General features: G+C 39.1%; 1 protein-coding gene across 8 annotated transcripts in view; it reads right to left on the reverse strand.

The window, feature by feature from the left end:
* CLEC16A (C-type lectin domain containing 16A) overlaps positions 1–26,123 on the reverse strand; it is a 116,938-nt gene that overhangs the window by 53,185 nt on the left and 37,630 nt on the right. For all 8 annotated transcript variants that reach the window (XR_012765557.1, XR_012765556.1, XM_075436109.1 and 5 more), the window contains exons 13-21: positions 25,398–25,520; positions 23,661–23,770; positions 23,116–23,160; positions 21,897–21,947; positions 19,625–19,753; positions 15,589–15,709; positions 5,518–5,669; positions 4,640–4,844; positions 3,398–3,568 (exon numbers count right to left, since the gene is read on the reverse strand). Coding sequence is in view for 6 of the 8 variants with exons in the window: in XM_075436109.1 (XP_075292224.1) it covers positions 3,398–3,568; positions 4,640–4,844; positions 5,518–5,669; positions 15,589–15,709; positions 19,625–19,753; positions 21,897–21,947; positions 23,116–23,160; positions 23,661–23,770; positions 25,398–25,520 (1,107 nt within the window). In the remaining 2 variants the exon portion in view is untranslated. The remainder of the gene's footprint in view (positions 1–3,397; positions 3,569–4,639; positions 4,845–5,517; positions 5,670–15,588; positions 15,710–19,624; positions 19,754–21,896; positions 21,948–23,115; positions 23,161–23,660; positions 23,771–25,397; positions 25,521–26,123) is intronic.

Raw genomic sequence — 26,123 nt, forward strand, 5'->3', positions numbered from 1 at the left:
AACACGAAAGGGTTGATCAGAGTCCCACAGTACAGTTCCAAAATAACTTGTCTATGGCACTCAAATGTGCTGAGCAATCTAACCTCATAAAAATCAGTAACAAGTGCAGGTACTCATCAGCTGTGAATGCCAAGCCCCTCATTGATACCTTGAGCAAAAGGATCTGTTTTTTGGCTGTGGATGGAGAGGCAATTAAATGCAAAAGCTTATACATATTTCAAGAATGCATTCATATTATTCATTAAAAAAAATTTAAAATCTATGACTTTATGTCCAGCTGTGGTGACCTGCTAGAGAGAGGCACATTATTTTTTGCAGTGTATAATATGCTCTTAGATTGAATAATACTCAGCAAAACTCTAGTAAATTTTCTTCACGTAAATCTGAACAATCTCAAACACTGCTGAAACAGTTCTCTGGCATTGTCTTCCTATTCCCAGGAACTGGTGCAGACTTCATACAGAATTCTCACTGACATTTTCTTTTTCATTTAAAGGGTTACAAAGCTGTATAAGACCATTTTTCTCGTTCAGATTTTAAAATTAAGATCACTATACTTTGCTTGCAATGGCTAATACTAACAAGAAGTTTTCTCCCAACTTCCCCCCCCATATCTTATCATCATATACTAAGGTATTAACAATGGAGAAAATAGTACGAGGATCTACATATTCATTTTGCTTTCCAAAACAGATTTTCTCAGTACGAAACTGACCACACCTGTTCAAATTATTTAGATGTACATTTTGCAGGAAATTGCTAAGATTTCCCTAAAGACACACTGAGCATATAAATCTCGGTATACAGCTGGTATTTGAAACTAATATTTGAGTTTACTTGGAGAGGAAATGATTATTTACTTACTTTCAATATTAAGACCTATGTTCACAGGACAGCCACCAAATCTGTTTGTTTCTTCAAAACCAATGTAATTATTTACATAAAGAGTGCTTCAAAAGCATCGTATGAATACACAGCTAATATATAAGATCGTAAACAGTCCAGCCAATTAAACTATCCCTAAAATGCTCTAACACTCAGGCAAAGGCCATTAACCTAAACCAGACCTTGAAGTAGATCCATGGTCATGACTTCATGACAATAAAATTGATCAAGTGAAGGCTTTCGCTTCTGTTCTTCTCTGATAAGCACTGCCCAGTTTCTCAGGCCAGTCATCTGGCCTGACTGCGTCATCTCACTTCATCTGCGTCACCCATACCTTTTACAAAGAGCGTTAACAGGGATGTTCTGAAGCATGGTCTGTTGCATTCCTGGCACCTTTCACCTGTCTCGCACAAAATCTGCTTTTAAACTACAACAACCCTGACCCTCGTCCCCCCAGATATCAAGTGCTTTCAAAACAGATTTTAACTTTGGACCATGAAACAATAAAACAAAGTGAAGTACAGTTTGACTACAGTAAGGACTAACTCCATGCTCTCTAGTGAAATATGTAGAGCTTTCTGTATGCACTAGGACAGAAATGGAACCAGACCAGACTGACTGAAAAAAAACAGACTGTTCTTGAAAATCCTGAATTCATTGAGAAGCGGAATTGGGGAATTGATTCAACAGTTGTACCAGAATTCTTCATAGAGGGCAATTTGCAGGAGGGATGAAAACATTTCTATCACTATCAATTTCTTAAAACCCACACTGGATGTACAGCACTGACAGCTAACATGGTCCTACGGAAAAAAAAGTGATTAATCTTCTCAAAACGTTGCCAAAAACATAGCTCTCCTTTAAATCAACAAAAAGCACCATCACCAAAGGAAAGCATAACTTGTTTCTTACCAGTACAGCCAAATTAACAGTTGTCTATTACTGGGCTTCTCCCAGACTATCTGAGCTTTGCATACCTCTTAAACACCACTTAAAGTTGTAGCATTAAGAAATGAATACAGGAAGCTAGTAATTTAGGGACAACTTGTTCAATAATTTGTTAAAAAGGTACGAGATCTTTCTCTTAAAGTAAAAACTCACCCTAAGTCCGATTAAGGGATAAACACAAACAGCCGAAAATCACTGAGAACTAGGAAACCTCATTCATTCAGTAGTTAAGGGGAGAAGGAAAAGCCATTCGATATTTATTTTGTAATCCAATGGATTAATCCAGTTTTCTTATATTACTGGCTATTATAAAATGCATTTAAAAACCGCAACATTTGAAAAACTTGATGTTCTGTGCCTGGTTTCTCATACTTGGTATCAAATAAAAGCTTCAAAACACTTTTTGCTCTGGATTTGCATGTGCTTACAGTGGAAGTCTCATTTCCTGGAATTCGAAGTAAGCATGGGGTTGTTTGAACAAACTACCATGTTGCACCACCTCCCATACCTCCCACTACCCACCCCACCTCCTCACCCCCCCCCAAAAAAAAAAGAATTAGTAGGTGAAGTCACTTGTTGGGAACACAAGCACACTCTTCTCAGAGAACGCTCATTCTGAAACAGTAACAGTGGCATCTTTCCAACCACACCTTTTCCATGGAAATCACGTCAAATGAGGAAACACATTCCCATCACACAGCATACACTTGACTGTTGAAAAACCTGACTGACAGTATAAATGCTTTTATAATTTCTGTTCTCCAGACTCAGGACTCAGGCAAACTGAGCTCCAATTTGGTCCTAAGACAGCAGAACATCTGCTTTCTAAATAGGGCATTTGAATTTTGGATCCCTGAATAACACTTAAAGAGAAATGCTAGGTCTTGTGAAACGATTGGCAGCTAGTGGTCACAAGATTGCAACTTTTTGTATAATACAGCAAAATTGAGTACTTTCAAACGGCATGAGATTCAACTTTAAAATCACTCAATCCAGGAGAAAAGTTCACCATCTGGAAAAAAATCCTCTGCAGAGAAGCGAATTTGTGAAATAGAGAAAGAGCAAAGAGCTCGTTGATTCAGAATCACTCCTTTAATCCCAACTCCAAGCTAATGTTCTAGCAGTAGCTGTGGTCCTTTTCTGTCTCGCTAGCTGTAAGGTAAACTAAGCAGGGCACAGTGTCCTAGACATTTTTACAAACTGGCAAGAAAATTATCATAACCAAGTTAAAGGAGCAACTAGGCACAACTGACAGATGTGTTGCATACTTAGTATGCGAAACATGATTTCAACTAACTCAATTTGTAAAGGAAGGCAAAGTATTAAGACACTTCCAGCGTATTTGGAGAAACTGCCGTGGATGTGTGCTCACAATGTACCTGGAACACACACCCAGGTACTACTTGTTTCTCTGGGAGTAAATTTTTCCATAAGCCTCATCCTGGAGTTGTGTGTTCAGAAACATATCACAGGAAGTTTTTCATCGCTTCGACGAGTTACAGTTCAGCTTTTGCACACACAAATCACAAAGCAAAAATTGTTTGATAATGGATGCTAATCTTACCTGGAACTTTGTCAACAGATGCAAAAACAGAGCGTTGCACTGTAGGATCGCTGTTACCACGTCGCGACTGATCATAAAACCTGAATGGAAGGTGCTGAGCTGCAGCTGCAGAGCTGTGTCCAAAACCCATAACAACTTCAGTTGAAGGCTGAACAGGGAGATCCAGGAGAGCTATGTTTAATCACAATTGATAATTCTTGTTACTCAAAAATACATAAACGGTAGAGCAGGTGAAAATACAACGGATAGTTTGCTCAGGTTCTTAAGACTAAACCAGATGGTTTATCATAACCTGCCTGCATTTACCTCCTAATTACGGTTGCAATTGCATTGGAAAAGAAGAGAGACAACATTTCTGGCAATCTTTTCTACCACTGCTTTCCACACCACATTCACAATAAATAAGCCTCAGAATACAGTGGAAAACTAAAAAAAAAAAGGATTATAGTAAGCTCCTTGCATTAAACTAACCAGAGGAGTTTTTAATAAAAGAAAAAAAAATCTTCTGGCTTTCCCTGTACAAATGAAGTCATTCATTAGTTACAACTGAACACTGCAAAAAGCCACTTTAAAAGAAAAACTGCTTTAAACTGAGAAAAAGATGCCTTTGCATTACCATTCAACCTAAAATCTTAATATCAAACTAAACCGGTATTAACCTCAAACTTGGTTTACATTTTTTAACATGAAGAAAGCCACAGAAGTATGACATCTCTATTTTGTAAACTCAAAGCATAAAACTCTTTTTAGTTAGCTTCCTACATAACCATACGACACTAAAATAAAATTAACCACCTATAATCAGATTAATTCTCTGGCCAACTCAATAATTTTAATACCAGCTACGACTTTCTTTTTCACAACTCTGATAAGCTCATTACTGCTCCTGGACAATGCAAGCAGCTGAGATAAGCGGGCGAATGAAAAAGGACACCAGCTATTTGCCTTCCTGTATTTCAGAGTTTCCTTTTCTATAGTCACCAATACATTCAGTTAACTGGTAAGCTTTGATTTATTCTTCACTCATTTAATATTCAAGTAATATTTTAATCACTCTTTGCTATTCACTCAAATTAACTCTTTCCTTCATCTCTTTGCGTGCATTTCCTCCAAACACAGAAACCTAGCTGCTGATACTCCACACCACTTCTTAGATTGTTCTAACACATCCTTATGTTGCAGAGTGACTTTCTATGACACACAAGCCTTGTTTCTCAGAATCACTTCAAAATAACCATTTACCTGCTATTCTCTGCATTTTCATCCGCCGAGCTTGGATACGGCCTTTTGCGAGACGTTGTTTTGCAATAATGCAGCGAATGTGATCAGAAAAAATGAAAGTAGCTTGAAGGATAGGGAAGGGCTTAGAATGAGGACTTGAGGCAGGCTTATGAATTATTATATTCAGAGCTCTACTGTCATCCTCTACTCCTGTCACCTGCATATCCTAAAAAGGAACAGAAGGCAAGTAGCTAATGAAACAGTTAGCACTTTTAAACTATAGATTAAATATCAACATTAAAAGAAAACCCTATGAACGCTCCACTAAAGCTCCTAAAAAAAGTTTGTGTTAAAAACAAACAAAAAAAAAGGACTATGCAAGTTGTACCATCTTGGATTTAATTCTTCAGAAACTGGTACTTGCAGTGATTAAGTCAGTTTAAAGTCAATGAAGTTATCTGATACAAATGAGATCAACCTCTTAAAGCTTTTGAAATCACTTATGTAAACACAGATCATTTTGAAGTTACAACCTGTCACCTTCCCTACCCGTGTAGGAAGACCAGAACTCTAGAAGAGCTTATTATTGTGCCACTTAAGGCAAGTGTGTAGGACTCAATCTTAGTTGTATGTGATTTCAGTGTTCAAATGAACACACCCCAATATATACCGGAGAAGTTACCTCATTTTCAAGTGTACCTCTAGTTGGCTGTGTAAACTTCTTCAGAAAAACAAAAATAGCTTAAAAGGCAGGAACTAGAAACAAGACTAGCAACGGAAGAAACAAGTAAGCATGGTACAGAGCTTAAGTATATAAGCTAATATTGGTATAATTATTTATCCAACATAAATGTAGACTTTCAGCTGAGAAACAGCAACCACCCAGATCCTCCTCTTACCTGCAAAAGGCCTGCAAACTTAACTACTCCCCATCCAAGTCTGGCAACATCTGGCTCAACCAAACTCATCTGGTAAATATCCACAGCCAGGAATCTCTGAACTTGACCCCCATCCTTTGTTATGACTGTACAAGCAATTAGATCACTGTTATCTGAAGGAAGGAAAGAAAAAAGTTACATAGCTACTGAAGTTCAGGATTCTGGGTTTTGGTTATTTTACGTAACATAAAATGTTAATATATGAAAGTGTAATCATCTTTACAACACGTGCTTAAAGTTATATTAAAAAACCCAAACAACCTTGAATATGTTCTGCATTTCCCTATCATATTATAATTAATTCTCAAACAGTTGGTATGACTAAAAAGGATGGGCTTACTATATGGCCTGTCTTCTATGTTGCATAAACTCTTCTAGCTGACACTTTCTGGAAGCGGTTTCAATCACAAGCACACAGTGTTATCAGTGTTAATGAGCCCTTAAGGCTTTCAGCAACTACTGATGAGTTTCAAAACAGGACTCTGGAACATGTCTGGTTACTCCTTAACTTGGGAACCTTTATCTATTGCCTCTTCCCTTCTTTAGTCCAATTAGTCCACCGACATTTCAGTTGGTAACAACATCTGGAACAGCCCTTTACTTCTCAAGACCTGAAGTCCCTGGATTTGGACCCTTCCGAATAAGTCATGTGAGGTCGCTGAATTTTCTGGATAACCTACTGCGAGATTCTCAATACACAGGCCACAACACCCAATAGAGTTCGGAAGTTCTCAAATACTTGGTTTTGCCCTCTGTTTGTATAGTTTTTCATGCAACAGCAAGCAGACTACAATACTTGGAATTACTGCTGTACAACTTCACCTGCCCGACTACAAAAATGCAGTACTTAAGGTAAAGAACTCAAAAGACAGACGTTTTCCAGAGCAGAAACTTTACATTTTAAATCTGACAAAAACTTGAAGTAAAGCATTACTGTAAAAGTCTGTCAAAAAAGAAAGGAAAATTACTCATTTATTAAGCAACTGTTACAGGAATCCTTTGAGTTTATACAACCGAATGCATACAGTCATTGACATGAGTGTTTTCAGTTCACAACTGCTGAAGGGTCGTAAGCTACAGTTATCTTTTATGACAAAAACAGAAGAGAAAGTGTGGTTAAACACATTTCCAGTGAACTGAGCTGAGAATACTTACAGCTATGCCATAAAACAGTTACAGATACCCAACCACATTCAGATGAAAGAATTTCAAGCCCAGTGAACCTCAGTACTATTGCAATTTGATCTGGGGTTTAAAGCGAACCACAGACTGAACGGCTCCCTGATGTGACACAGCTGCTACAAAGCGCAGTGTCATTTCTGAGACTAACAGCAATGCTCAGTTTTTCCTCATGCAAAATGAAGCTTGGAACGAGTTTGGACACTACACCTCCAAGAGTACAACTCCAAGATTTCTCTGGACTTTCTCCAAGAAAAACAGAACTTTTAGGAAATACAGCCTAGCTTGCAGCGAGGAAGATTTAAGTTAGGTGAAAATCTTGCATGAACTATTTCAACTATTTCCCTGGGAAGACTGTACTATATGAAGTCTTTATGAATATAACAGCGACTTCAGGAGATGATCTAAATGTACCTCACCTGCCTCAGGGATTGATCCTTAATGATCTTATAATTTACAGCTGTCACAATTCTAGAAATCACCTGCAGACATTAAAAGCTCTTACAGAAAACTTGGAGCACTTTGTGAGTACAGCTGGCAGTCCAAGGCAGGCATCAGGCTGCACATAGTTTATGCATCACCTCCCACTTCACATCAAGAACTTCTTCCAACAGCATGTAGCCCATTTGGTGTGACAGTCTGCTTTACTACTTAATCTGACAGTCTTTAACTGCAAAGAACTTCATTAGTTCTTAATCCATTAGTTCTTAGTTTAAAGAAATAAAGTTTTGCACTTTAATGAAATGAGTTTATAGAGGAATATACGACCCTTGACTGAACTACAACATATTCCCCAAATATATTCAGAGTTTAGAAAGCCATTTCAAATTTTATGCAAGGCCTTTGAAACAATTTTCTGCACCGTACTCTTTATCCAAAATATTTTTGACAATCTAAGTTTTCACCATGCTGTTGAACAGTTTAAACCAAATTCCTTCTGTTGCTCTTCATAACAAACATCCCTCTTTCAGCGAGGCTCAGAATTACTTTCTCAGTATGTCTGCCATCCCTCTCCATCCAGCAGAAAGTCAGAACCTCAATCCACACGTCAGTCCCTCCTCTTGGTCAGGACAGGATACCACCACCCTTCTGGAGCAGGGCAGCACTGTTCCCTTCAGGAACAGCAGAAAAGAGCAAGAATAACTGCTAAGAGTGACTTGAAATTTCTGTTCTTGCAAGAAATACTAACCACTTTAAGAATTCTTCATCACCTGTTCCAGATAAAGAAATAGGTCTCAAAGACAGTATTAATGCTAAAGGCTTTTTATAAAAGAAAAACACTATGTCAAGATATACTGAACTAAAAGGAAGACTTAGGAAAAAGGCAAATAGGTTTAAGTTGACCTTGGAAAGAGGGAAAAAATACAGAACTGTATACACGTGAATTGAGGAGGCCAGATAAATTGAGGAGAAATCCAGGGTGCACATTTCAGAATGTAAACCAAAGGACAAGTCATGTTAAAGATGGTTTGGGTTGCGGGGAATTAAAGGTAAAAAATTTAGTGTTATCTACCCACAGTGAAATCTCTTACTAAACTACAGAAGGAAGCTTCCATTTACCTAGGTGGTTTATGTTCAAATTAAATGCTACTTACACAAATAAATTGAACTAAGTTTCATTTTCCTGATCATAGTGTACTGTTTATGTTCACTTAACAGACCTGCAAAGTAACGGGATAAGGACTCAAAAGATAAATTCTGTTCCTTGGAAGATTTTTAACAGAAGAAAAAGCTTTATGCCCTATGATAAACCTCTTATTAAAGTCTGCAAATACCTGTTTAGGGGCAGTAAAGAAGACGAAGCCAGTGGTATCCAATAACTAACAAGATAAGCACCAAGCACACTAAAATACAGCAAATTTCACAAAAACATTTGGGGGAAAAAACCCAACAAAACTCCACAAACCCTTTCTATTGTGAAAGTGGTCAAACACTGAGACAGGTTGCCCACTGATGCTGTGAAATCTCCACAAGTGATGATATGCAAAACCGGAGCTGGTGAGGGCCCGGGGCAACTGGCTCTAGGTGACACTGGTCTGAGCAGAGGGGTTAGACTAGATGATCTCCTGAGGGGCCTTCCAACCTCAAGTATTCTACAACTAAATTTTCCTCAAATCTTATTAAAAAAAAAAAGTGGACTACGATGGCCTTTATAAAGCCTGTATATTTGGCAGAGACCAAGTGAACAAGGAGACTTTTTTCAGTCTTAGCAGAGAAATAACGGCTTTAAGTGTATCGTCATTCCCCTCTTGGCCATGGCATTTAAATCATTGTCACTAACAGGATCAGCAGCCTGAAACCAAGCACCGAGGCCATTAATTTGAGCTGGCAGTGAACTTCACACAAACAGTGAGCCACCGACCAAGATTAAAGAAGCCACCTACACCAGACACCTACAAACTCACATGCAGTCCAAGGCAGGCAGCTATCACATAATATGCAAGTGCTTCAAAAGTATTTACAGTAAAAACCAATACTGAAAAGTAACAGTCTATACCATTCTGGTGACAGCATAACCAGCAATACGGAATGAATCTTCTGTGGAATACCTGACTCATTTCTAAACATACAGTCATCTATACCACTGACAACCTTGCAATTACACTTCAAGGTTTACAATGAACACACCCGCATCAAAATACTAAAAGGCTTCTTTACAAGAAACTTTATACTTTCTTATCAAGCTCCTATACAACACCAGCACTGCACTCAGGTGAAAAAAGAAAAAAAAAAGCCAGTCTGGTAAGGTGAGTTTTGTAGAATTTTTCAATATCAAAACAGTAGCTGAAATAATGACTGGATCTTGTCAACCTCTACGTCTTCTTGACACTATATATATATGAACAAGCATAACCACTGGAGGCATCTTAATGTTCAGAAAACTTAAAAAGGATTGTAGTAACATAGACTGAGGAAAATTTGTTGGATCGAAAATATCTCCAAAGTGATAAATAAAAAAGGCACACAACTATAATTTTTTGGGTCATGATTTGCCAACCGTTAAGTCTCCTCCCAAGATACGGCACCTATGCAATGGGGTGTACCCCGTATGCTTTATGCCGAAATGCTGATATTCTCTTGTCTCTCTTAGGCAACAAAAGGACTTGAACTGGAAACTATGTCTTTATGCTACCACACACACGAGAATTTCATCACTGTATTACCTCAATTCAGGTAATTTAAGTAATAACAGCAGTAATCAGCGGTTTAGAAAGTGTTACCAAACAAAACCCATGAACTGATGCACGTGTAAATGGAGAATTTCACTCAAAGTCCCCAGTGAATGCAGAGTATAGGAGTCTTCGATACAAAAATCACAAACCAACTCTGATTACTTTGTTCAAAGACTCTGCTGTGTTGTAGATGGGAAGACGCAATAGGGAGGGGAAAAGGTAAATGTCCCAAGGAAAAGGTAAAAAAAACCTCAAAACAACAGAAAAAAACAGGGAAAAACCAGCTAACGCCAAGCCCATAATCATGCATAGCCAGCAAGTGACTTGCTAAAACCAAATACTTGCTGTGAGGATCGGAGCCAAATATCTGTATCTGTGCTACATTATTATTTTAGCAATTTACTGACAAGAAAAGCTCCTTCCAAGGAAACACTTCAAACATGATGATACTTTGTAGACAGGGGTACCAGTGCCACTTCTTTGGAACAGGTCTAACACCCATCAACTTGATCTGAAGATGATACCAGTCTATGCCTTTCTAGCTAACCAGGACAGAGTCTTTTGAAGCCGACATATGAAACTCTGCATCAGGCACTGATTGTTCAAGACAGATTCTGACTCAAAGACAGGATATGAGAAAACTCAACAGGAAGGGCTTTGTACAGCCTTTTTCACTTTCTTTCATGTTCTGGAAACAGGCTAGAACTCTGCTCAAATGTGGAGATCCCAGAGTGAGTGACCGACTCCCTCTCCAGACAGAGGCTGTCCTCACCAACAGTGGGATAGGCAACACGTTTCCCCGAACTTCTGGAACTCTGGCAGCTGTACAAAAATTATTGTTTACTAATAAATGCTGGAGTCTATGGAAGGAGTCCTGCTTCGAAAAATCTATGCCTGTAATCAGAAACTGGGGTCCTAAAATTAAGACCAAAACCTTCGGTGAAAAGATCAGAGAGCAGTGAATACACCAAGGCACAGAACTGCCATCATCGTGCGGGTACTATGGATTTAAGCTTCAATACAGAACAACAGCACAGGTGAGAAATAGATACAGATGTAATACTCTTCAAGTGCGTAACACTTCTTACTACAGTTCATACTATTTATGAAGCCTATTGTCTGCAGTAGATATTTACTAAACATTATCGCTGGGGTGTACCTAGAGCTATCAAAACATGTCTGCAAAAGATTCAGGTCGAACTCTGACGCGGTCTGTAACAGCTCCCCATGTGTCCACAGAATATAAACACACACACATATTTGTGCATTCAGACATTTTGCAAGTCCTGTATCAATCCTTCTGTCTTCTGATTTATGTCATACTGAAAACTGGTTTGGTAGTTAACACCTAGCTGGTAAAAAAAAAAAGCAGTTATCTTAATCCTTAATTAAAATTTTTAATTAAAAAAAAAATAAGCTCAAGTTAACCACTAAATTTCTAAAATTGATTGTCTGGGGAAAAAATCCTCTTTTTAAACATTCTAATACACAGTGAGCGGGGCAGGGACGCAGAGCACACTATCTAGCTGTGAGTGACACGTCGCCTTCCAGCGGAAGCAGTTTAGACAGGTTTCTTCTGGAAAGACAAACTCGGCTGCTGAAGTCTACACTAATGAGAGTTTGGTTTTCTCTTCCGAAGAAGGGTGGATCCGCTGTCCCAAATTGCAAGTGTGTAATAAATCATAATTGCTACTTTCAGTGAGTTCCTGGTTTTGGAAACAAAGAGCTACCAGCATACAGCAACAGGCTTAATTCAAAATGTATTCCAAAAAAATGAAAGTGAGTATAGCCTGGCAGATTCTTATCAATAAGATGATTTCTAAGCACTATTCCACATTTTTAAGTCTTTCTGTTTTTACACTGCAGTTGTGAGACTTCTTGAATGCTTTCCTAACACTGCAAGTGATGAACAATGTAGTTAAGAATTCCACATTGTTACTATTATAATTTTGATAGCAATAAAATATTCATTGTAGAATAGCCTGCAGATTAAAAAGACAAACTAGAAACCACTAACTAGAAATCCACGAGCTCTTCTAAAAAAGGGCATTGGGAAACCACAACCTAGCAAAGGTGCTGGGAGGACTATCAGGCAGCACTTCAGAAAAAATAAAATGGGTTAATTCACACAAAATTATTTCAGTTCCCTCCTGAGATGAACTACAGTACGCAGACATCTCTGCCGCCTTCCATTAAGACAGGGGAAAAGCCCAGGTAAGTGGTCACTTAAAGAAAAAGCACCTCTGGTCCTTTAACTGAATCCAAGCTAAATAAGCATCCAGTCAATCCCAATGTTCTTTATCAGAAATACTGTCATTTACCTTCTCAAACAAACAGCTTAATGTTAACTCAAAGGAGAATTCTAATCTTCCTATCTCAAAAAATGTTTTTTTTTTTAATTTTTTATTTTAAACTTAAGCTTATGCTTATTGCAATGGAAAGGATAAAGTCTTCTGAAAATTAAGATGTGAGCTATCAGATAAATTACAGGAAAAGAAAACATTCTCATATAAGGGTTTCTTCTCATAGAAGAGTCTCTAGAGCACCAGCACATTTGTTCCATGGGTCGCACAAGGGAACCTATTTTTCCCCTCTATAATACGCATGTGTGCGAACACATCTGACTGTATACACACATTAACAAATAATAGCTTCAGGCACGTGCATACCAGTCCCACGTGACAAGCAGTTCAGTACCACTATTGCCTTAGTTCATGTTGGTCGGCACAAATTTGTATTTTAAGTTAAAGACTGTACAGTTAAGAACTACACTATGCCTTCAAGCAGCAAATTAAATTTAAATCTTAAACGGTGATGACAGTACAATTTTGATTTAATACAACTTCTTAAAAAAATCTTTTTATAGTAGGCATTATACCTTTAAATTTAACAACACTTGATTCAAATTGAAGCAGATAATTTTCAGGCTAATAGTTTGGGTTTTTTACATCCTTTCTATGCATACATTCTTTTAACCATTTATATCCAGCATCCCACACTGGAAGAAGGCAACAACCTTGGACACCATTAAATGTATAGAGCATGGACCACTACTTTAGCAATTAATCTGGCATTACGGACATGTAATAAAAATTACAAACAATTATACATAACAGAGTGAAGTATCAATAATCTGTGGTCTAAACGATGCGTTCCAAGAAAGGGATACCTTGTATTCTGTGTAAAAGCAACTGCCTTAGAAATCGCTGGTCATGAATAGACATCTGCAATGAACTGCACAGCACCTGCAGTGCAGTCCACTGGATTTTACAGTGAGAGCAACCAGCATTTCTCCCGACTTACAGGTAAACAAGGACAAAAGGTGGGGTTTTTGTGGTTGTTTTTTTTTTGGGGGGGGTGGGGGGGTGGGGAGGAGGAACAAATAATTTGGAAACAGTATTTCAATCAGATCTACCTTGTGCTCAGATGTTCTTAAAAAACTAAAAACTACCTCATCACGTTTCCAGTTAACTTAAGAAAAACATTTCCAGCTAACTTCAGAAAAACAGGGGAGGTCCCAGATGACTGGAGGATCGCCAGTGCAACACCCATCTACAAGAAGGGCCGGAAGAAGTATCCTGGGAACTGCAGGCCTGTCAGCCTGACCTCGGTGCCAGGCAAGATTATGGAGCGACTCATCCTGAGTGCACTCACCGGGCATGTGAAGGACAACCAGGGGATCAGGCCCAGCCAGCATGGGTTCACGAAAGGCAGGTCCTGCTTGACCAACCTGAGCTCCCTCTATGACCAGGTGACCCGACTAGTGGATGAAAGTAAGTCTGAGGAGGTCATCTACCTGGACATTAGTAAGGCCTTTGACGCTGTTCCCCACAGTATCCTCCTGGAGAAACCGGCTGCCCATGGTTTGGATGGGTGTACTCTTTGCTGGATAAAGAACTGGCTGAATGGCTGAGCACAGAGAGTGGTGATGAATGGACAGGATGAGAGGCAGTGGCCTCAAGTTGCATCAGAGAAGGTTTAGATGAGATATTAGGAAAAATTTCTTCACTGAAAGAGTAGTCAGGCACTGGAACAGGCTGCCTAAGGAAGTGGTGGAGTCCTCATCCCTGGAGGTGTTTAAAAAAATGTGTAGATGTGACACCTGGGGATATGGTTTAGTAGGCATGGTGGTGTTGGGTGGATAGTTGGACTCGATGATCTTAGAGGTCTTTTCCAACTTACGATTCTATGATTCTAGTTTCAGTAGAACCTGATTCATTATATCATCTCACCCTCTGAAAAAGAGCCAAAGTTGCAATACCTAACTCACTTGAAACAGGAAACTGAGTTAATTTTGTATTACTAATTCTTTAGTAAGTCAACAGCAACTAAATTATGGATGTCATTTTTTACCTGACAACTGATAACTGCATAATGTAATTAACAACACCTTGTGCTGTTTGTTCTCTTTGGGAAAGCCTTTTGGGAAGGATCAGAAGTGATGAGTTTGCATTAAGCTCATTCTGATTAATTAACCAAGCCAAAACAATACCAGAAGTATGAGGACAGAACACAACTACTGAAGAACACATTTAAAGAAGTATTTTCCCTGTACATTTTCTTAAATATTTAAATAATACAGTCATTTTAATTGTCTTAAGACAACTGCTGGAACAAAAGTTAACTACTCATCAACTAACACCAATAGGTCAAACTCTTCTTGGCCTTGATGACAAGAAATGGAATCAATGGTATTTATATTATCACGCACTTTCTTTTCAATTCTAGCACACTTTGCTACATATCTGAAACCTTTAAACAAAAAGCACTTCGCACACTACAGTAAGATTAACTTAAAACATGACAAGTTACTGTTTCTCCAACAATATCAGTGCTGGAGACAGTAAAACTGCAGCTTTATGATGTAGGCCAGTTACGCTAGAAGTCGTGCTGTTTAGTAACCCATAAGGTCATCTAGAGATGTATATTTTGATGTTAAATGAACAACAGGCATATTGAATTAGCAGACAACTATCATACTTCATGATTCTATTCCCTCCAACTTTCTTGTTTCTTCAGCATGGAGAGAGCACTAGTATTCTGTGACACTGCAGAAAGCAGGTACTTTGCCTTTACTTCATAGTAAGTTCTCCTTAATGTCACAAGGTCACTCCAGACATTACAGACTGAGTCTCCTTGGGAATAGCTCAGCATCCTGCTCAACTATGGGAGTAAAAGCTTCCATATGCCAACTTTAAAATGACAGGAGAGCTGTGAATAAAAAGAACACGGGGGACACGATAACAACAAAACCCCAGGATCAGTAGAACAGCACAGTGTAGCTGTTGGAGTAATCACCTCCAGTCTTTTAAAGTCCATGGATGGTTTAAGTGCATTTTGAATAGGTGAAAGCAGAACAGAAGAAAGTCCTCCTAGGATCACTTCGTTTAGAAAACTAATGTACCAGGAAACCAGATGAAGGACACTGAATCCTTTATGTGCTAATATTTAAACCCTGGAATGCTTCTTAACAGTCTCTTTAGAAAAAAAAAAACAAACCCACAAGAAGTGTTCCAAATCCAGCAGAAGACAAACTCAATACAATCATCCTTGGTAGTCTATTACACAAACAAGGTAACTATTTGGGGTTTTTCACTTAAAAAAAAAAAAAAAAACAACAAACCAAAGCCAGCAATTTTTCTGTGTCATAGACTATTTGGAAAATTGAGGGACTACTTACTCAAGTCAAGAACATCATCTGTCTTTATCAGATCTTCCTCCCTTGTGAGTGGTAACTGAGTTTCTGGCTCATCTCGCAAGTACAGTGACAGTGAACGGAGCATAAAGAAAACTCTGATTGCCTTGAAAAATTAAAAAAAGAATATTAAAATACTGCTGCACTCAGTACTACATATTTTAACAGACTCTTACAAATGCATACTTGCTTTTACAGCCCCCCAAGTTTGCTAGCATGCAGTAAATGTACTTTTTAAATTGAGAAAGTAGAATGTCAAGGTAGTTAAAAAGCATATGTAAAAAGTTGAAACATGCAATTTACTTTCAGTGAAGTAGAAGCAGCAGAGCTTTTATCTCACTGGCACACTTACACAGATTGTGACTGACAAGCACACGCTTACACGAGCTGTTTAAGCAATAACAACAATCTTGGAATTCTTTTTTTTTTAATCATTATTTTAAGACTCATTGTATTCACAATACCTCTACTCCACAGACAACTACACAACCAACCTTCAGAGACTCTCACATTTTGAAGTTAACACAGTAATAACTTTTCTGGCTGAGTCTAGCTAAGATGTCTACAAGTCTGAGAGAAAACAGTGGGGATTTCTGAGTTTTAATTTGCTGTGTTCATCAAAACTAACTACATTCAATAGAGCATTCTTGAAGAACTTCATCTATATTCTCTGAAGGTCTACATCATGGCATAACGTTCTTAAAGCTGCACCAGTCCCAAGGAACTTTCAACAGCTGTTCTGTGAAGTTAATATTTTTTTGTTTTGATTTAGATATGAAAGACATATGATATGCAAAGACTAGATAAAGTGCCACATTTTCGAAGGCAACATTCACAACCTTCTGTGACTACAAGAATTGTATTTTCAGTATAGCAAATGAAAAATCAGTTTTTATTACTTCTGTTGTTTTGGTTTTTAGAAGAGTTTCCTACACAGTAATTCTGTGGCATACTGTAAATTAACTGCTGCGTTACAGTAAAAGCATCTAATTCATGGAACAGCTGCAGTGCCCAGGAACTCCCAGACTGCAGGAAGTATCACGGAAAACACGTCTCAGCTGCTTTAAGGAAAAACCCTTCACCCCTCTATTTTTAAAAATACATGGCTCTCGTGAACCAGAAACGTGAGTGCTCAGCCAGCTATCATACTGGTGGTGCTTTCAGAAACTTCTGGCAGAACTGGGATGGAGAGAGGGAAGTCATACACCTGGCTCTTCCATGAATTGACACTGAAGCAGGTGAATTTGGTATGCTGTTGAAATCTAACAGGGCAATATCATTATTTGGAGCAACGAATATCAAGGGTATCTAACAAAAATACAATAGTGACATTACCTTACGACCAAGAGCAGAATCACTTTACAATGGGAGATGATCTCTCCCATTTAGGCAGATTGCATTCTAATGTATTGTGATTTACTAAAATTCAATAGGATTACTATAAAGCCACTTTACTACCAGATGTTTCAAGAAGAATTCATGGTATTGGGTTTAAAAGTTTCCAAATTCAGTCAAGAACAGTAACATCCTTGCATTTTTGGTAACCCAAAAGTCAAACCCAACAGTTCTGGGTTTTTTTAATTCAGAGGGCACTCATCACTCAGCCTGCTTTCACTTATTTTCCCTTCAATTCTCTTTCCCTCCTAGAGAAAGCATTTGTTCTCCTTGCACACATTCCCTATAAAGCTACTGTCACTGACCTTCAAACATGTAAACACATTTACTGCAGAATACTCTACAGGAGTAAGAAATAAAACTAGAACTTAAGACTTTGCTAGAAAAAAAAACACAATCAAGAACATCAGATGAAAAGGGAACTACACTGCACTTCATACAACACCAGTAGCCCTCAGTTTGCTAGCAATATCAATATAAAGCGAAAAGCATGTGATTTGTGACTTCCTACAACATTTTATTAGACCTCAGTAAAACAGCAGAGCAGTTCAGTGGCCTAGAATTTTTTTCAGCTGACTTCCGTTTTCTTGGTAAAGCAGGAAGAAATACGAATTGCTATCTAAACTAAAGAACTACACATTATGATGACATACACTTTGTGCTGATTCCTTGTGTTATATACACATACCAAGTGCAAAGAAATAGTTATTTGCAGGGAAATCTACAGTGTCTTATTATATTCCCATGAAATAGCATTCTCACAGGTAGTTCAAAACCTTCTCTCAAAGTCTTTGCTTGCTATGTACTCCAAGGTGCAGAGACCCATAGTGTTCATTGCTTCCCACATAAGCGTGTAAATGAGTTTGCGTTATTCTAGGCGACTGGTAAGCAGTACCATCCTTAGGACCATAGAAATCAGAAGGAAGAGATGCAACCAACAAGCAGTAACTGGACTATCAACAATTCAAAAGAGCATCGGATTCTGGGCAGAAGGCTTGATCGAGCAGCAGTAACTAGTTTGAGAAAGCAACCTCACAACTTCTGGTCATTTTAATGTTTTCAGTCAGAGGGGTTGGCTGGCCAGATTTGGGAGACGTGCCTTTGATAACCTGAGAGATATCTTATTTCTGAAAGTTCCTCCTAAAGTTGTTAAGAGGAAAAGAATTGCCACTCAAAGGGACTTTCTATAGCAAAAGAAGAAGCAAGAGTCTAAAAAGCTCTGATCTCTAACAGCTAAGAACTCATGATATAATCAAAGTACGGGACTTCTTCACTTGATAGTGAAATAAAACTTGAGAACTTTTTTAAAATGCCATCGCATGTTCAGTATTGAATCACTATCCATTTGAAACTGTCAGCAAAAAGGACCTCCCGCAGGTTAAGCACCAGCAGCAATGCCGCAAGATACACCTGAAGTTCAGCGGACTGTGAGGGCAACTCAGCGTAAGAGAGGCAGCCTAGCTGGAGGAAAGTAGCACAGGAATTCTAAGAAATTCTGGAACTTCTAGAGCAATGGGATCGGGGAAGGAGGACCAACAAGGAAGCATCTGGGAGTTCTTGCTGATGAGAAAGATCCTTCCATCCCAAAGAATTTACAGGAATATTTGTATTGATTTTTGAATTTCCTCCAACCGAAGTTAAGCTATTCCTTATTTAGCACATGAAGAACCATGGAGCAGTCAGTTTCCACTACTGCATATTTCTTCGTATCATTCTGTCAAATGCCTCAGAGAGAATTCTAGGAAGCATTTTTGCTTTCTAAGAACAATACTTTTCAAGATAATTCACTGTACTTTATCAAACTCAACTTGCTGTGATAACGGAAGTTGTGTGGCTTATTATAAGTAATGAAAACAAAGATTTCAGAAGATTCCTGGAAATACATTTTTTCTTCAAGAGTACTTGAATATACTTACATATACTTTTGCATATATGCAAAGCTATCCGAAGAACAGCACTTTTCAAATAATAAAGCTGTGCAGTAATACATCTTTAAGACTTACTGGCACCGCAAGGCTTATAGGACACTGCCATATAAGGGCCAAGAACCCATTATCACAAGAATGCTGACAACGGTGTTGTTATTCAGGTCAGTATCACCCCTACAGATTGTGTCAGTCACAAAAATAGGTATTTGTTATTTTTCTCCTCACTCTCCAGATCTCCATCATTAATTACTTTGGCAAGATGAACACCCTCGAGCAGAATCGTATTTTTTGCTATACCTAGAAACATAAGCAATATGAAGGCAGCCAGCCTTCCAGTGGAGATTTTAGGAATATTACAAAAGATAGACTGAGATATCAGATCATGAAAGGAAACTGATAGTATATTAATGAATGTTATCAAAATGCCTTCTTCTGTAGATGTCTAAAAAATAAAAGCCGAGTGCAAGAGCATATTGAATTGATCAGACACAAGAAATCGCAGAGAAAAAATTTCTTCACTGGGACGGGTAAATATTCTATACTCTACAAACAGGTCTGTCTTCATCAAGCGTATGATCTTACGGATGAAGCCTCCAGTCAAGCAGCTTTCAAGGAAAAATGTTTCTATGTCTAGAATTTTTCAAAGCCTTTGGCATCATTCTGTCGTGAATGAATGTAAGAAGAACAGTCTTACTCACTCTTCGTGTTCTTTCCACATCCCCACAAGGCAATCTTTTCACAAAATCAATACCGGTCAGTGGCGTCCCCGTTGGAGGCAACAAGATCGAGGCATCCATCATCAAGTACTCTACATTCATGGGTTTAATCTATAAAGATATTTTAACATTGATTACTATACAGAACAATAAGCATTTACATCTTTACTTTTAAATAGAACTCATGGTTGCGTATTTTAAGAGGAAGGAACTGTTACAGAGTTCTGAGAATTTCTGATACCATCCGCCTTCTTTTAAGCTCCTTACATGCACCCTCTATTTTCTATTTGATCATCGTTCCCTAACACATTGTTGAAGTTTCCACATCAAAAAAAACACTGAAAAAAAACTCTGAAAGATTACAGAAGAAAAGCTATTTCATGAGTATTAAAAACCGTAGTCTGTCAGGTTTAAGTTTTTACTCAAATTTGTAATTACTTCAGTCACAAGAAAAAGTTGCCCATATCTTTTTCTCTCCAGAAAGAACTCTCTAGTCTCTGATAATGCCGTAACGTTCACACTAGACAATTCCCTTCAATCTTGCCACTAACAGAGTCTCTCCCTTACATGGTTGCTTATTTTCATGAATAAATAATATCTGAAATATCTATCCATCCATCCGTACCTTTGGCAATTTCATCCAAGTTCTATTATACACACACACACACACTGGAGCCATGAGCTTCTTTTTGCCAGAAAGCCAGCTGGAATGGCTAAAACATAAAAACCCCTTCCCACAGCTTGTACGATATTCTGCACAGAAGAAAAATGAAGTCATGCAGGCATTCCAGAACAGCCAGATGGAACTGGAAGCACTCCTGGCCCCTTTGCCATGGTTAGATACCATCAAAGAAACAGACTGAAACAAGGTCCAGAATTTTCACAGTGCAGTCTTGAACTGCTGCCTTGCACACACACAAACTCAAAAATAGTCTTTAGCCAATTTTTCTGATCTCAGAACAATTAATCTTCAGCGTCTAACACACTGGATCAACAAATTCAAAAAAAATTTCTAACCAGTAAATAACTGCTTCAGATGCAATTCACCAGAGTGTACACTGATTTAAACAGAATTTTACATCATAGAGGTGAAGAAAGTTAAAAAAGAAGACTCGCTGCTGAAAGCAAAAATATGGACTACAGTGTCCAGTTTGCTTGCTCCTCTGAACTTGTTCCCGTCTATCGCTCATGAAGACACAACTTTTTCCCTTCTTTTTCTTTCAGACAGAGCAGGTATACTTCTGCCTTTGGACAAGCTCTATACCATGCTGTTTACACAACTCATCTGACAAGAGAACATCAGTGTTACTTAGCATTTAAATCAGCCTGCTCAGCAAGTCATTTGCATAGCTAGGCAAATAAATATGCTTTAAGGAAAACAAGGTTCAAGTTCCATGGTGTAGCGCTGTCTTTTACAATAAATACAAAAAAATGCAGTCTCAGAGACACAACAGAAAAATCTACATGTATACTGAAGTTGCAACATAAAAGTGATGCTAGTATCAGTGCCCCTTCTCAAACTAAAGTACAGCGATATTTAACTACTAAAAAATTGTTTCAGTGAATAGTTCCATTATTTAGGCTTGTAAGATACGTGCAAGATGCGTCCCCTATTAAAAGACTCTTTGCAACACACCAACTGTAGATGGAGCTTTTTCAAAAAGACAACTGGTGGCTGCTCTTTAAATCCCTGTACTACTGTGCTAAAAAAAACCCTGTAACGGACTACGCAGAGTATTTTTATCCAAATTCTAACCTAAGAATTGAAACAGATAATGAGTTTTAAAGCATGTTTACAGGTTAAACATGAACTGTCTGAGATGAACCTTAGCAATCTGTTAGAACTTCCAGAGCCAGCCCTGTGGCACAGGCAGTGCCTCTCCTAGAGGAGACAAAGTCCTCGGCATTTGCTCCCTACAACCTGGCTCTCTACTGGTAAGTAAAGTGGCATCACTCAAAACTGAAACCTTGCTGGGCTTCAGAAAGATACAGGAAGATACTCACATTGTTTAACAACTTGGAAAAAAAAAATGAATCCAATGTCTCACTTCCCAGGATAAAGTAATGTTTGTATACTCATTTTCAGAAAGTAATGGGCTTCATTAAATAAAGAGCTGTGCCACCCACATTTTGTTACTCTACTCCTGGCAGTAAAGACACCAGCACACTCCGCAGTTCTCCGCGAGCAGCTGTTCTTGCTCCCGCGCTGGGTCTGGGTTTGGGGGTTTGGCAGGGCGGGAGGGGCGTCACTTACTGTCATACTCCGGTATTCATCTTCAAACATATCCAGAAAGATCTCTTCTCCCTTTCAAAAAAAGGGATACGGACACATCATGAACGCTGATGGCTACGGAACCATGCTTGTTTGGTTTTCATTACGAACTGGGTGTTTTGTCCAGGAGCTGGCAGCAGGGCTGCGGGGCTGCCCTACGCCGGACACAGCCAGCTCCAGCCACCTGCTGCAGGGCACGGCCGAGCCCCAGCCACACTGACTGCATCTCCGGGCAAACACGCGTATGGAAGGGAGCCCGTGGAGAGGCCCGCGGTGGAGCAGACAGCCACAGCGCTGCATCGGAGTGGGCGCACAAGCCCCGAAGGAGCTGCAGCCTGCGGAGCACCCACACCGCAGCAGGTTCCTTTCCTGAAGGCTGTAGCCCATGGAGGAGAGCACCCACGCCAGCGTGAGGAGCAAGATGCAGCAGAGACAGACTGTTACAGACTGACCCCCAGTCCCCATTTCCCACCCCCTCTGCACCGCTCAGCATGGGGGGAAGGCAGAGGAGTCCGGAATGAAGGAGCAAAGCTGAGCCTGGGAAAAGGGAGGACCAGTGGGAAGGTGGTGTTTTAATTCATCTGTCTGTCTCACTAGCTAAATTTATTTATTTGGCAATAGATCAAATTTTGTGAAGTTGGGTCTGTTTTGCCTGTGACGGTAATTGGTAAGTGATCTCCCTGCCTTTAGCCTGACCTCTGGATTTCTTCATCTTCTATTCTCCCTCCATCCCGTGGAGGGAGAGCAGCTGGGTGGACGTCTGGCAGCCAGGTAAGGTCAACCACCACAAGCTACTGATCTTTTGTAAGCCACATTGAGAAAACGTTCTTCACGAGAATTTTAACAAAAACAGGAAGAGATTTTTCAGACACTTGAAATCTGTCATGGATTTCCTGTTCCTTATATAGAAGTTCACGCCTGGGGCTAAAAAAATTATTTCTCTCATTGTTTACAGTTTTAAAAAAACAGGCAATAAAAGCTGCAGAAGTCTCCAATAAGAAAAAAGGATTAAGTAAAAAATTAGATCATCATTTCAGATAAAAAAAATAGAAAGCAATGCCAAAAAGCAACACATTCCATATTAGCATCACAGATAAAATCCCAGAAATGCTGGGGCACTACATAGAGGCCGAGCTGCAGACTTGATTCTAAGTCCACATTATATAAAGGACTTTTTTCTTACAGCATTTTGCATATATACCTTATAGAAACGACGAAGGAGATGAACGCTTTCTTCCCTTGCACCCTAGAAAAGATAAAATAACTGTGTTTCAGGCAGTAAATACACCATTTACTCAAAAGTCACATTTAAAACCCACCCAAAAACTTAGACAGACACATTAAACTGTCTATTAATATTCCCATACTCCTAGCCTGCAGCCCAGAATTTGATAGAACAGTTCTTGAACTTATGAAAATACAGCTTATGTGAGCTTGTTAGCTTCAAAAGCACTTTTCTTCACACTGTTGAGATGGATGACATACAAATTTCAGAGAAAAAACGAAACATAGCTCTGCTTGGGAAGCCGAGTTTAAACAACAAGATAACAGCGAAGCTGAGAACAGAACATGGGGCATTGATTCTTTAGGTTCACTGCACAGAGCCACCAATAGACAGATGTTCTAGAAGCTCAAATTTCACATTTATGCTTACTGCAATCAGAAATCAAAGAAATTTATTCAACTATACTACAAGACTCAGAGAGAAGTAATGCTGTCACTGGTAAGTTGAAAGAAAATACTTACCTCAAGGCAAGCAAGGTGAACATCTTTTATGATGCTGTGATTTTTAGAAAACACAAGCTGCTTCAGTAGCAGGCAGCCAAGTTCTAAAGTTGCCAAACGGATTTTTCCATCTATGAAAAGAAAATTTCAATATACAGAACAGTGGCAGCTGAAGTAGTTCTCATTACCTAATGTTCTTAAATGTTTCTGCTGTTCTCTGCAACTGTCACAAACTCTCCTCCTCTGTCCTACACACCCTGTCTGACAAGGACAGCGCTGCTGCTGGCTTACAGCGCTAATGGCTATTCAACACAAAAAAGAACTGGAAGAGTAATTTCAAGCAGAAGAAAATTTAAAGCAGAACCATGCAATAAGAAGGCAACAAGATTAATACTACTAGAAAAGACGCCGAAAACAATGCTTTTATCCATCTGAAGCACGGGCTGCATTACACTAAAATTACAATAGAATCGCCGACGTTCGGCATGGACAGAGTTACAACCTGAAAGGAAGTTTTCTACATAGCATACTAATAAGGCATAGCTTTTCCTTAAAAAAAGTCCAAAGGATTCAGACACAGCCTGGATGCAAGAATCTAGAAGAATGCATTGAGATTTTAAGCTTAGTTTCAGGAGGATTTAATAAAAAAAAAAAAAAAAAAAAAAAAAAATGTACAGTCTGAGCCGAGGGATCATTACCAAGACAACGTACCCAAGAGACAGACAGACAGACATCTTAGCTTTTCACTCCAGCTACTATTTTACAAGTTAGCACTATGCTGCCAGAAACTAAAAACATACAAAGGTCAGTACCCCCAAAAAGAACAGGAGATGTTCTACACAGCATTTAGCAGCTCCATAAAAACCCAGGATTTCCACCCCTCCTCAGAGTGCTTTTGTTTAAACAAACGCATCTCCTCATCTTGCACTCTTTCCTTCCGCACTATGTACAAACTCTTTACACACAAACATGCTTTTAACCTGTGGCTGGCACCTCAGTACAAGTTAATATTCTGTAGATCAGTCTTAGGACTCAAACAAGCGTTACATTTTATTCTGCAATCAGGAATTTGATAGTGCCTCAGTTTCCAGGGAAAACCAGTTCTACTCATTTGAAGTTTTAAGAGGGGAAGTGCAGGGAGAACAGCTGTGGCTTGAACACAAATCAGGTTTCGGTGGAATACGTAACTGAGCCTTGCACCCCTCATTTCACAAAAAAGATGAAGTCAGGAAAAAACCCCACGTTTGCAAAACAGTTCAGAACTGAAAATACAATCTGTGATTAAAGAGAAAAATAATGAAGGGAAAATTTGCTATCACCTCTAGAGACAAAGGACTGCCATCAGCAAAGTGTACCACATAGTTTTCGAGACTACTTCTCCACTGGATTTACTTCTACAAGCTAAGGTGCCACAGATCATATTTTCAGGATGAAATCCTACATTAAACTGAAATCACTATACATCTCATCATTTTTGTTTATTCAAAAAACACAGAAAGTAGGAATTAGAGACAACAGATCCCTGTATAATTCTGAGTATAAAAACAACTATTCAGCAGAAATCCAGAGCTTCTGGTTCCTCAAAAACCAAGGAAAACCTGATAGTTGTCTTTCATGGACCACGTCTACATATTATTCATCAAGGAGCACACTAAACAGATGCTTTCCCTTCAAAGACAAGAAACTAGGCAGCATTTTCTTTTTTTTATCTTCAAAAATTTCAGCTTGTCAAGAAAACAAACATTGGAAAAGTGATACCTGGTTGTGCAGCACAATTCATTATCCTGATGAGCCCTTCTGCAAGTACATGATTATATGAACTTCTGTCTTCAGCATGTTGAGCTGGAAGCTGAATTCTCTCCAGCTTGACTGGGTCAATTCCTTTTGTGGGGGATGAAGGAACAAAGGTAAATTAGAGAACACGAGTATGCTTCGAGAGAAGTATTTAATAGACTGCGACAGTTTTCTCAGAAGAGTGTAATTAGCAATACAAAATGGGGCAAGTTAGTTTTGAGTTTCTATCCCAAGGAAAAGGAGGAACAACAGCAAGACTAAACACATTTAATATCTCACTGAAAAATCTCAGTGTTAAATGGAGCCTAGTGGGTGAAGACACTCAAAGACACTCTTCCAGCTCTGGAGCCCTCAGCACAGGACAGAGCTGGAGCTGTGGAAGCGGGGCCAGAGGAGTCCCCAGCAATGACCCGAGGACTGGAACCCCTCTGCTGGGAGGAAAGGCTGAGAGACCTGGGGCTGCTCAGCCTGGGGCAGAGAAGGATGCGGGGAGACCTTAAAGCAGCCTCCAGTGCCTGGAGGGGCTGTGAGAGAGCTGGAGAGGGGCTGGGACAAGGGCAGGGAGTGATAGGACAGGCCTTTAAACTGAAAGAGGGGAGATTTAGACTAGATATAAGGAAGAAATTCTTCACAATGAGGGTGGTAAGGCACGGGTTGCCCAGAGAAGCTGCGGCAGCCCCCTCCCTGGTA

This window comes from Opisthocomus hoazin, chromosome 15 (genome assembly GCF_030867145.1).
Source record: "Opisthocomus hoazin isolate bOpiHoa1 chromosome 15, bOpiHoa1.hap1, whole genome shotgun sequence".
NCBI lineage: Eukaryota > Metazoa > Chordata > Aves > Opisthocomiformes > Opisthocomidae > Opisthocomus > Opisthocomus hoazin.